The sequence below is a fragment of the Chlorocebus sabaeus genome, chromosome 21, assembly GCF_047675955.1.
Source record: "Chlorocebus sabaeus isolate Y175 chromosome 21, mChlSab1.0.hap1, whole genome shotgun sequence".
NCBI lineage: Eukaryota > Metazoa > Chordata > Mammalia > Primates > Cercopithecidae > Chlorocebus > Chlorocebus sabaeus.
In genome coordinates this window covers 19,651,897-19,665,345 of record NC_132924.1, presented here as the reverse complement: position 1 = coordinate 19,665,345, position 13,449 = coordinate 19,651,897, and the positions used below count along the sequence as shown (strand labels likewise).

The 13,449-nt window shown below is 41.1% G+C and overlaps 1 protein-coding gene across 2 annotated transcripts in view; it reads right to left on the bottom strand.

Moving 5' to 3' along the window:
• The window catches only part of GLI3 (GLI family zinc finger 3), a 279,045-nt gene that overhangs the window by 177,447 nt on the left and 88,149 nt on the right, over window positions 1-13,449 (bottom strand). For both annotated transcript variants that reach the window (XM_073008935.1, XM_073008936.1), the window contains exon 4: window positions 8,313-8,555. In XM_073008935.1, the coding sequence (XP_072865036.1) occupies window positions 8,313-8,555 (243 nt within the window). The remainder of the gene's footprint in view (window positions 1-8,312; window positions 8,556-13,449) is intronic.

The following is a 13,449-nucleotide window of genomic DNA, read 5'->3' as shown; positions in this document are numbered from 1 at the left end:
AGAGCGAAACTCTGTCTCAAATATATATATATATATATATATGACCTGCTACACAAAGGGATGCAGCAGCACATCCTTGAAGACCAAATGAGACAGCAGCCCAGTCAGAGATGCCTGGGAGGGGAGCCCTGTCACGGAGTCGCACGCTGTCAAACTGAAAGCAGGGGTGAATTCAACTCTGCGATGGAGAAATTCTGGGTAAGTGATGGAGAACCCAAAGATCTGTTTAAATATACAAAGGTCCATGGAACAAGTCTTAGTAATCACCCCAGACTCTTGCAGGAGAGAAACAAACAGCTCCTCGCAGAAGCCTGCTGGCCTGCACCTCTTGAGCCCTGTCTTCACCACTCCCCTCCTGAAATTCACCCTCCAACCACGCAAAGATTTTTCTCAAGTCCTCGCAGGTGTCAGGTCTTCCTTTGGCCTCCAGGCCTTGACAAATGCTCCTTTTTGCCTAGATTACTCTTTCCTCACCTCTTTCAGATGTCACCTCCTCCAGGAGGCCTTCTGGACTGCCAAGGCTGGGCAAGTCCTTCACCTGCTCCCAAAGGACTCTTCACTGTCTCCTCTGACAGCTCCCTTGTATTGACTTTTTGATGGCTGGCCTAAAGTTTCACAGAAGCAGGCACTTGCTCATTTTGGTCAACACTGTTTAGCACTTATGCAACACTCAATAAGCACATGCTCAATTAACACATGACTGACAGAATGAACACAAAAATAAACAGTTAAAGGAATCAAATGGAATCTTGCTTTATTTTATTCTAAGAAGAAGAAACTCATTGAAAACTGAGGTTAATGAAAAGCCTGGCCCCCCTCAAAAGAAGTGAAGACATTGGGAGGATGAGAACATTCATTTTAGGAGAGACCCAAATTTCATAGCTTAAAGAACTGAGGAAGTTGGATCCTTTTCAAAGAGTACAACAAGAATCCAAGCTATATCAGAAGACAGGGAAAAGAGAGCAATAAAATGCCAGATCGGTTTCTCTAAATTAACCCAAACTGTGAACAGCACACAGAGGAAAATCAAGCCCTTTCCCTAAGAACTATGAAGATATCGCACAAATTTATAGGTATGAGATCAAGAAAGCTAAGGCAGGATGGGAGATTGCAGCTTCAAGAGACATCAAAGGTAACATTCTTTAATTATACAAGAAAAAGGAGGAGGGCCGAGGATAATGTTGCCTCTATTAAGAAAGCGGGAGGGAAAGCTGTTAGCAGATGGCTGTGAAATGGCAAGAGTTGCTATTTCTCATGTTTTTACTCTAGAAGGGAAGAAAGGAAGGAAAAAGGGAGGCAAAGGACGGAGGGAAAGAAACCATAGGCAACAACTAAAAAAGTGCCATTTGGGTGGATGCAAAATCAGAAAAGATAAATAATTACATGGAATATTTAAGCAACTGGATTCATGATCCTGAACTGAGTTGCACATGGGACCTCCCATTAACATGGATCAGACGCATGTTTGGATGCTAAGTTGGGAAGATGTTACCAAAATATGAATTGACTAGAGGCTGTTGAAGACAAATACATCACTGAAATTTGGAAAAAGGCAAACAAACATCATGCTCACCTTAACTACAGGGAGAATACCTACTTGTTCGATGTCAGATGGGTGTCATGGAAGAGAGGCAGCTCTCCTGTGTTAATCTCATAGTATCTAAGATTAGGATCCCCATCCAAGTCTATGAATGAACTGCCAGCTTATTCCAAAGAATCAAAGTCCCTCTCTTATGCTGGCGCAGTGGCTCACGCCTGTAATCCCAGCACTTTGGAAGGCTGAGGCGGGCGGATCACCTGAGGTCAGGAGTTCAAGACCAGCCTGGCCAACATGGCAAAACCCCATCTCTACTAAAAATACAAAAATTAGCCAGGCGAGGTGGCGCATGTCTGTAATCCCAGTTACTCGGGAGGTGGAGGCAGGAGAATAGGTTGAACCTGGGAGGCGGAGGTTGCGGTGAGCCAGGATCGCGCCACTGCACTCCAGCCTGGGTGACAGAGTGAGACTCTGTCTCAAAAATAAAAAATTAAAAAATGCAGATTTTACAAATGTACAGATGTACAAATGTACCAGAAATACTTTGCACATTGCCTGCTCTCAGGAAGGATGAGGTGGCTAAGTTTGGATTAGAGGTTGTATACAATAACTAAACTGTAAAAGAGAAGCAGAAATGACAATGTCTCTTCACATGGTCCAGAAGTCACTCTGATGGGAAGGCTGTGAGCATGGCTCACCTGGAATTCCACCTCCATGGTGACTGTGATAAGCATCCGAGCAGCTCCCAACTTCTCTGCCCTATGGTGGCACACATGAGTCCCCAAGTCCTACCCTAGGAGTTTTGGTATCCACAGAAGATAAGTACTGCCTTGGACTAATCACATTATTCCAAAGGAGGTCAGGCCGCCGGGTAGGGGCAACACAAGGAAGTAGCTGTGATGTGTTTAAAGGTGAAAATGACATGACTACTCAAGTGTCCAGGGTAGGAAAATATCCATGTAAGATGGCTCTTAGAGACTTTCCAAGGACATGGGTCGTTAGATAGGCCTTCAAACATAAGCAGGATTTGAAGGCAAAGAGAAAGCAAGTAACTGGTCCAGGAGAAACAACTATACAAGCAGGGCAACAAGGGCAGAGCTAGCACCAGAGCAGCGGCCAAATGGGAGCTGAGTCGGCTGTAGAAGAGAACAGTGCCAGGCGGCAGGGGAAGAGAGGACTGGACCAGTACACCAAGGGGCTAAGTGATTTTCTCTAGAAAATGTGGTCTCTCTTGGTCTTTTCTTTCTCTTCCTGGCCTGGGTGGTCTTCAAGCTTCTCCCAGTCTCCTTTAATAAATTTATCCTGAAAACTGATGAATAAAATTGTTATCAAATTTTTCCAAATGCTACAGGACTTTTCTCACTGTTGTTCCCAGTTTCATTCGCTATCTCCTAAGACTGAGATACACAGACTCACGGTCGCATCAGGCACAAGAGTAGTCAAGATTCACTGGCAACAGTTCAAATCTGGAACACTAAGAATTATTCCTAAATCTCTATTGCTTTGCTCGAAGTTGTCTTGCAATGCAGCTCTTTAAAAGTCTATGGAAGTGGCTCACTGTTTCTAGTCTTAAAACATTACCTCTGGATTACTAAAAGAAGGCCAGGTCGTTCTATTGAATTTCTAAGAGAAAGACAAGAATAAGCAGGGAGCTATTCTTAAGCTCACAAATAACAGTTTTGCAAAGGTCCATGGACTTGTTTGGATCTCCTCACTCCAGTTCTTACTGCAATTCAAGACTACCAGCCGAGAAAGCAGGAGACCTAGCAAAGCCCCCAGGGTGTGATCCAACATCAATCTTTCTGGTTAAACGATCTAATTTTCAAAGCGGGGAAAAACACAAAGCATTTCTGATTGGCTCATCAACTGTTCTCCAAAGAGGTAAAAGACAGTCTGGATGAGAAGAGAACTAAGAGCTCAGGGAACTGTCACTGCCTTTACAGTTTGGTCAAGACAAAACTGTTCATTTGTGCCTCGTAGGCATTTTTGTCTCTCACAGTCTCGAGATGACACTTGGATAGTAAGAGAGAGAAGTAGGAGCAGGTGTACCTATTAAATATGTAAAATATACATCCTCTCTTCCATTCACTCAGAAGATGTATTTCTAAAGGGATGTGGAAAGTCACCTAATATAAAGACAGACAGGTAGAAAAAAAATCTATGCAGTTTTTTAGCACACAAGAATGCAAGTGGGTTTAGCACAACAGCCTTCCACAGAAAATAAATGCAAGCCAATTAAAAATTCAGGGTTTTTTTCTTTAAGCTAATTCCTCAGGTTTTGCTAATTAGCAACCAATAGTTCTGTCATCTGAGCTGGGGAACATAGGAAGAATACCAGTGGTATGTTTTCAATCAAAGCATTTGCATGGAAGAATGAATCATATTTTCCACGAAGAATTACTGCTTAGGAGAAGTTGGGGGCAGAAGGAAAGCAGTCTTCCACAACTATAAAACTGTAAAGGAGACCTGAAATTTTTTAAAAAGGAGGCATCCTTCTGCCCCCTTTACCAAAACCAGCAAAGACCCTATAATATGACATGACTAGTGAATCCGAGGAACTTTGCACAAAGATCCCTGCAGGAATAGTTTAAAGACTTCACAGTAAGACAGAAGACAATGCAACACATGTTTTCTGTAAGAGGGAAGTGAATAAAAGTTAAGTGTCGGCCAGGGTACAGGAATGCTTTAACTATTATGTCACCTGCCTTTGAAAGTTTATAGAAGATAAATGCATGGCAGTCAATGAAAGCAAGGAGAGATGGTGGTTTGAAATACCTGGCTCCACACAGAGCATGGGCAGAAGAAAATTGCTGAGGAATCTTTGGGCAGAGGACAGGGCTTCTTACCCTGACTCTGATACAAGAAGATCAGGTCTTCCAATCTAACCCCTCCCATGCTCCCCCAAACTATAAAGCGCTAGTGATCCTGTAACCGAGAGCCTGTCAGCACCATGCCATGCCTGAGCCATGCATCTAAAACGTCTACTTTCGCGCCTTGATATACAGCCCATCCACTGTGACTCTTCATGAGCGAAAACCCCTATCCCCCGGGAGGATTTTATTCTAAACATATGCTGTGAGTGTCTGAAGTGCCCGCTGTCCCTGAGCTTTCTTTTTTCTTTTTTTTTAAGCCACAAAACCTAAAATACTTTGATTTTTGTCTAACTACAATTTCTGAAGATGCAACATTGCATTCCCAAATATAATAAAATCTTGTGCAATAAAAATTTTACAGATGTCCTTCTGAAGGGGGAGAAAAAAAAAACAAAAACGGTTTTCCCTTTTCCGGTCTTACAGGAAGCCTGCCCACACTTTAGAAATACAAAGTTCATATATATAGAAACACAAATTAGGCATCTTGGAAAGTCTACAATTTCCAACCACAGAGAAATGAAGGAACTGCTGTGAGTGTTCACATGGCCAGCCCACTGGATTAGAGGAGTCTTTTCTTTTGACCGGCTCAGCAGAGCTAGCAAATAACTCAAGGGCAAGGGGAATGGCCTAAAAAGATGTCTCTAAACTTGAGCTACTGAAGGTCTGCAGTGCGCTTGTGTTGTTGACAGGGCCCAGGACCGAAACAAACTATACCCACAAGATAAACAAATGTGACCAAAACTGTACGTTTCATTTTCAAAAGAAGGTATTTCTTCATACACTAAAAATTCATGGAAAATTTATCACCTTCAGTTCACATCAATCATTAGCTTTGCCTGGATAATTAAATCCATGTGAGCAGACAGATTTTATTATAAAGTGTCTTAAAAAATACTTGTGATACTGGTAGGAGATTAAGTAATCCAACAGAGTTCTAAAGAAAAAGTAAAGTCATATCCCATATGACGCTGAGACTTAGTTTAGGATATCTTTACATTATTCAATATGAATAAAAAATACCGTATCTTTTATGTTCCTGCATGTATTAAAGTTTGCATGTGTTACACAAAACACTTTCTGCTAAGAATTTAAAAGTTAACACTTTTCAAACTTGTTTAAAATCTTTACAATTTCTTCACTTACTTAACAAAAAAATTATAGTCTATCTACTGAGGTTGACTGAGAAAAGATTATGTTCAGAAGGCCACAGTGCACAGCTCTAACCACATCACAGTTACAGGTTTGCAGTTTGCTCAGTTCCCAATCTGTGTTATAGAAGAAACTGGTCTCAGGCAAGCAGGTGACCAGGTCTGGCAGAAAAAAAAAAAAAAAAAAACCGTCTACACTGAATCAAATACGAGTGCAACCCTCTCAAACATGACTTAGAGAGACAACTTATCACATACTGATGATGAGGAGGAGGATGAGGATGTAGAAGAGAAGGCAAAAAGGGGGAGAAGGAGGAAGAGAAAGCAGAGAAGAACTACCTTAATACTTTTGAGGCACTTACCATGTGCCAGAGATTTTAGTTAATACTTTATTTGCATTGTCTCAACTTCCACAAGAACACCATGGAGCAGGCAGTCATATTATCGCCCCATCCCACAGCGAGGAAAGGATTCCTAGAGGGATCAGCACACTTGTCAAGGTCACACAGCTAGCAAGTGACAAAGCTGGACCTTGAACCCAAATTCCCTGAGCACTGAGCCAATCTGTGCTGTCTTTAGGACTTCCCGTCCATATTATCTATATAATAATGTAATTTATGACCAATTTAGGGAGTACACTGGGATGGTAGGTCAAAATCGCATTTGCCATTTGGTTACAGACAGCTTACACAGTTTATAAGTTATCACATAATTTTAACACTGATTTGAACAATACAGTGGGAAAATCTAATGAATACCCCACTATGAATGCTGTAACCTCAAAAGAGAGTGATGATTGATCAATTCGGATCCCCCTAAGACCTCTCCCATGCCCACCGTTAGTTAACAGGAAATTGGAGGTCCTGGAGATGGGTCCCACTTGCACCGCTGAGGGAGGATGAGGGTCCCAGGTGTAGAGAGCTCCCAGCCCCTCAAAGGACAGGAAGACTCAATGGGGGAAACCGTTAAAACAAACGAACCAAGAACAAGCTGCAAGCTGAATGGCACAGAGAGTAAGTTAACGGTTATCTGCTCACTACTGTCAGCCAAAGAAGAAATACTCATCAGCTGTCCTGACTAATTAAATACCTCACTAATTACTGGGCATCTTGAAAAGCAACAAAACATAAATATGAGATGGGAAAAGTTTGTGTTCACACATAAGAACAAAAACAATGCAGGGAGCTTTGGCTAAGAGTCTAGCCTAAATTTTTCTTAAAAAGTAAGTCTACTACCTGGGTCTATAAATATAGGTAGAAGGCATGTAGGAGTCCCTCAGATTTTCTGCGTGGACGATGTTTAAAAGAGACTCACAAATAAAAATATAATGCAGAAAACTTGGGAATGTGCACAGAGAAAAAGCCTACCAAGACTATTTTAAACCTTCATTCCTGAAAGGAAAGATGAATAAAATAAAACTAAGTAAATCCTGAAGGAAGGAAGGAACCAGCCCAATAGCCTTCCCCCTTATTTCTGTATTTACAGAAATAAGACTGATAACCACTTTTGAAACAGAGAAGTTGTAATCTTTTTCAAAAGCTTAGAAGAATCCAGAAAACTCTCCTCTGTGCTTCTGACTACTTTCTAAAAAATGCACTCTCCACTTAAAAAAAAATAATGTAGCTTCCATCTTTTCCAACAATATAATCTGGTTGTGGGGGGTGGGGAGTAGTGGTTGCTGAGACTTAAGGTTATGCGAGGCCCTTTGATCTGAGGAGTGAGCATTTCCCTTTGCTGCAAGCCAACTAATGAAGGGATGAAATTAGCTTTTATCCTGGGCACTTTCTTGAGCAAAAAAACATGCACTAATCAGCTGTCCTCACTAATCAGTCATCTGGCTAATGACCTTTTGCCTTAAAACATTAAAATTTCTGAATGATGTGGAAAAGGGGAAACACAAACCAGTCCCCCTCACTGGAGCTCAATGGATCATCTGGAATTGGAGCCGGGAAGGTTAAATGGCGAGTCTGAATCCTGGCAAGGTGATAAATCTGTAATCAAGAGCTGCAAGCTTTGGCACCTCAATATGAACTTCATTACTCCACAACCAAATTGTATTTTTTTAACTAGAAACAGGCCAGAAATAAACTCAACCCTTATACATTTTTCTTTATATTCTGCCTTTGGAGAAAACCATCCCATACTTGAGTTCAGAGTCCTAGTTAATTTCTTAAACGTGATTAGTGCTGAGAAAGGAGTTTCTGATGTGTCTGGCATGCTGGTTAGAGAGGAAAATACAGCATAACGAAAAATCTTCCGTATTGAGGAATTTAGCACAGATTTTTTAAATGAGGTTTGTTTTCACAAACCATCAAAAATGGGAATAGCCAAAATCATTAAATTAAAAAATCATTAAAAATGGGAATTGCGGTTGTTGAGGACTTCTCTTAATGTAGCCTGCTTTCATAACTTCATAACAACAATTTTTTTCTCCTGCAGCATCTGTTTGGATGGAGTAACTTTAGCTCTACTTCTCAACAAAAGTCTCATGTGGATTAGTCACCAATGGACCACTTTCCTGAAGGCCGCCCCACTGAAGACTGACGTTGTTTAGAGATGTAAGAAAACATCTCTCTCTAAAAAGAATGGGTAGGAAGTAGTGAAAGTAAGAGGGAAAGTGAAAAATAAAATTACACCTTTTAATAAATTATACAAGTCAAAACTTCATAAGGCGCACACACACACACACACACACACACACACACAGCCCTCCCCATAGCTCCTGAACAAGTGCTGACTGGCATGGGCACTTACGGTAGTGGGGCTCCATGTAACCATTCCTGGGGTCCATGGCAAACACCGTCCCACGGTACGGCACAGAGGGCTCCGCCAGGTGTGGCAGGGACCCATGGATCTCTTTCTTGATCAATGAGGCCCTCTCGTCACTCGATGTTGAAGGTTCCTCACTGACTTTGCTGAGCCCCTGGACGTTCTGTGGCTGCATAGTGATTGCGTTTCTTCTCTCTCTGTGATAAGTCTGTCCAGGACTTTCATCCTCTAAAGAAAGAAGAAAAATGAAAGAGTCTGTAAACTACTTTAAGGAGCAATTAAAAAACCATGATCAATGAGGTCTCATTTTCATATCCCTCTCCCGGAAAAAAAAGTCTCTTTCTCATTCACGGCCACTTTGAAAGCCACAGGGCTGGGATGGGATCTTTGCAAGACAAAATTGTTTATGAATGAGGGTCCAAAGTACACAAATACACAGGGAAGGATGAAGGGGAGCAGGAAATGAGCCTATTAAACGGAGATGTAGGGGTCGGCAAATTGGCATCACCAGCTTCTAGCTGGATCTGCGTGTGAGGTTTCTGCTCATGGGCTGTCCAACATCTTGCAGGTCCTACATGGAACTGAAACCTTTGCCAATCTAAGACTGTGCATGTCCAGCTTCCCTTTGCCTGCCTGGGGATGCGGTGCCTCCGGGGTGACACAAAGTCCTTCCAGCTACCCACTGAGGCTCTGGTTGCTCCAGCGAGTGTAGGGCTTTTGCTCCTAGAGAATGATCTATTAGTAAGTTATCCAAAAGTTTATGTGGTTTTGTTGTTTTAAGTCAGATTTGTAGCCCAGCAAGAGATTTGACAGAGCCAAAAATGGAACAGAAAACTCATTGGTGACAAGGGATAAAGGTGCCAATCATGAAAACCTAAAGAGCCTCTAGTGAGATACTTCCTGCTTCTGTCCATACAACAAAGCTGAGACCTAACTGGAAAACAGAATGAGACTGAAAGTCCAGATGTGAGATGGCTCTGAGGGTAAGGAAGGAAGGTATGGGGGATATTGATATGTGTCCATGTTCTGGTGGGTCCATACATTTCTTCAAAGATGTAAGAAACAGCCTGAAGAAATTCCATATACAGTTGGTATTCCAGTTTCCTAATACTTCAGTTCCTTTTGATCAGTAAGAACTTTCCATCTCTCCACTATGATTCTCTGCAAATGTGATTGGATGACCTTTCTATAATAGTGGATCAAAGAACCCATGCATAAAATTAAATCACACAGACTATGTGAACCCACAACAAGTGGACCAATTCATCTCTTTGAATCATACGTGAACTCTAAACTACATGATCCCAAACAAGTTCCACATTTAATCAACAGATTGTGCTCTGGCAGACAAGCGCTGATGGTAAGAAAGCTGCTGTCCAGGTACCGCTTAGACATCTAATATAAAAACTGTTTCCTATTCCTATCTAAAAAAAAATGAAAACAAACAAACAAAAAAAACTGTATTTGGGTATAAATAAAACCATTGTTGTGCATTTTAGATAAACAGATCTTGAACACATCTTATTCCCATATACAAATTTATCTTCAAAATAATCCATAAAGCAGATATGATTAACTAAGGGCTCCCCCAATAAACAGAAGAATAATGCTTTAGCAGTTTCATAACCCTGCTCAAATTCAGAAGAAAGTAGAACTGTAAACACAGACTTGCATTAAAATACAAACTGAAAATAACAAATACTATTTATGTTGACTCAGGACTTGAACTACCTAAAGCCAGTAGCAAGTTTAGTTTTTCTGCCTGTGTGTAGGACTTGAAAACTAAGCAATATATTCCTTACCTTAGCAAATGACTTACAAAACAGAATAGACAATGAGGTATGTTTTGGTCTTTACAGAGAATTTGCTGACTACTAAAGGTAACTGTGAAATATTATTTTAATATTGTTTTGTGCAGATCCTCATCCCAAACCTTATAATTAAGGGGTAAATTATACATTTAATCTATCAAGTAAAAACAAGAACAAAAACAAAAATATCCTGTAATCCCACATGTTCACATTGATCTCTATGAAAGCAATTCACACCATGCTCCTCGTAATTTTAAAACAAACTACAAAAGATAAAATACATTTTTATTTTCCCTTCTAATTAATACTTTTAGGCAGTAGGCCACCCTTGTACTTCATTAGCAGAAAACCCACAGTTTAAATAAAAATGCTGCAGTTATGTAAAAGCAAAAGGGTGTCAAAACACTAAAACTTACATCAGTTTTATAAATAGTCCTATAACCTACAAATGGCCCAAGTCATATTTTCCACTAATTTGTGTTCTGTATAAAGCCTTTATTTCAAACTTAAATCTGAAATGAACTTCCAGCACTGAGGTGCAGATTCTGTAGAAAGGGACCTTCATTTGGAGGCTAGAAAACCCTTCCTCAGGGGGGCTGTGACACATAATTAGCATTTTCTGGGAAAGATGAATAACCAAGCTCGGCTAACCTGTTCCAGGTTTAAAACAGGATTTCCTTGACTTAATCGTCCTAGAAGAAATTAACTTTTCTTCTCTTAAAATGGCATCCCTATAATAAACTCTGTCTTACAAACTACGTGTTTATGATGAGTATTTGAATCTAACCTCACAAATAACTGAATAATGAATGGGTTATGGCCTGACCAGAGAGTCCTCCCACCATTCCCCCAACCTCTTGAGAGAATAAGCTCAGAGAGGGTAATGGGGCAGCTGAGTGGGGAGGGTGAGTGGAAATGAGGCTACCTTTTAGTTCAATGATTTTCTTAATGAGAGGTCACCCAACAAAAGTAAATATTAAAGTTATAACAAGAAGTTAGCGAAGTGCACATTTTTAATACAGAAAAAATTAAATTAAAATTACTATTCCCTTAGTAAAGTTAAATGCAGGCAGCAATTTTTCTTTTTAAGGTGAAAACTTCCATCAGGAAACTTACTTTTACAATAGTCCGTGCTATCCTAACTTTACCCAACCACACATCTCCGCCCCAAAAGGAAAACTCCAGCAGACAAATACTTCATGAAGTTTACCTCCTGTACCAAGTTGCTTGTGACGGGCATTCATATGAAAACCTGACAGTACACACACTCCACAATACAAACAGTTACGAGGCTTGAAAGAACTCTGTATACAGGGAAAGGGACACTTTCCAAGCAATATTCCTGCCTGCTCTTATAAATTTAGCAACCACTTCAGCAAGCCAAAAGACGAAAGCTGTCTAATCTTGTTCAGTTGAGCCGAGTTGTTCAATAAAGTTTGAGAGTCAGTGCAGACAGGCTACGCCAGGCCAAATTATTGACAGAAACACACTGTCCACCATGGCAACAGGCAGAAGTCTGCTGCAAAAATGTAAGCAAACAGCCCACTGCTCCAAGAGCATCTGCCAATGGACTTTAACAGCCAAACACAAGGCAACTGTTCCCGCTTCTCTATGTTTAACAGCTGCAAGCTCGGGGGTCAAACTGAAACATGCAATTCACTAAAATCTTTCAGGAAAAAAATGACTTTAACTACTGTCATCATAGTCCCACTTTGTACCTCCTCCTTTTTGCATATCCATCCTCAAGTGGAAGTTAACAAATCCCTGCCCCCAGAGAGCTGCCCAAAGCAGCACATTTTAGAAACTGTCCCAGAATTTCCAAACTCATCCAAAAGCAACTGACATCAAGATACTCTTAGTGCTACAAACTCAGGAAAAAAAAAAAAAAAAAATTGGGATCCTTGCAAACAATGCTTAGGATGATTGCAATAAAGGTCTGGAGAAAGTAATCACGTTGCTGCATGAAGCAGGACTCGAACATGCACTTGTGTGCGCTTGCAGACAAACACCTATCCAATTTCTCATGGTAACCGAAGAAACAGGTTTGGGTTTTTTTGTTTTGTTTTGTTATGTTTTTTTCTGCCCATGACTTGAGAGAAAAGTTTCAGGCGATTCCTTCCAGATAAAAACAAAACTCTGCCGGGCATCACTAACTAAGGACACCTCCTGTCACCTAACAAAATTAGCTGATTAGGAGCTCACAGTATACCTGTTCACCCCCTTTTCCCCCTTAGGATTGATTTTTCCCTTAAAACCCATTTTAATACCACTACTCCTCTCTTGTCCCAAGACCTAGAAGACGGGGAGTATAAGAGAACAGACAATACTTACAACACAGTCCCCAGGCTCTGGCTAGCTACTTTGTGCCAACTTCTCTTGGTGAGCTCTCTCTAGCTGCGCAGACCCTCTAGGAACATTCTCGGTGTCTCTCTGCCTCCCTCTCCCTCTCCCTCTCCCAGGCAGTGCTGCTCCCATTAGAGGAATTAAAAGTGGTTGGAGCCATGCTAAATTTAACAAGCTCATTAGTATTCTTTCTGAGTGCTTCCGAGTGAACTCTCCCTATTCAAGCCTCTCTCTCCAGCAGAAGGGTCAGGCGGCTAATCATTAAATCAAACTAATGTCACCCTATCACAATCAGCCCGAGAGAAGGAGGGTTTATTATTTCAGTTTATGCTAAATAAACGGTTTTACAAATGGTCCCCAAGCAAGGTCAACAGCAGCTTCAATTACAAGACAAACTTAACAAGAGTTGCTATAAACCAAGTACTCTGTATTGACTTAAGAACAGGCTCCGCTCCACATATTGCCACTAGCAGGATTGTACAGGAATGCATATTGTAAAATAAAGGAAGGGGTGAGCTTTTTTCTTTGCCAGAATTTGCGAGTGCACAGCGACTCCTCATTCACCTCTCTCCAACCAGCTAGCCGCTCAGCTCAATTCACCCCACACAAAGGCTGGAGCCTAGACCTCAATGGACCGAGTGAAACATGTTCAAAACTAGGCTCTCTATTGTGACTGAATTTCTTAACATCTTTTCAAAAAGCGGAGAATGCCTTGAGGCTAAAGGAAGAAACAGGCTAATGGTGAATTGGGAATTCTGAGCAAATTTCAGAGCCCTTTCCTCCTAGCTTTTGAGGTTGAAAGCAAGCTCTTTCCTTTCAAGTTTCAAAGTCCTTTTTCCTCCCGCAGTGTCACAGAAGGATTTGAAAAGAAGGTAATTGTGCTCGCAGTCTCCCTGATCAGAGCTTACGTCCTATTTCTGGTATTTCGGAATACTTCTTGCAATAATAGTGCATATAGCTCAATCCCT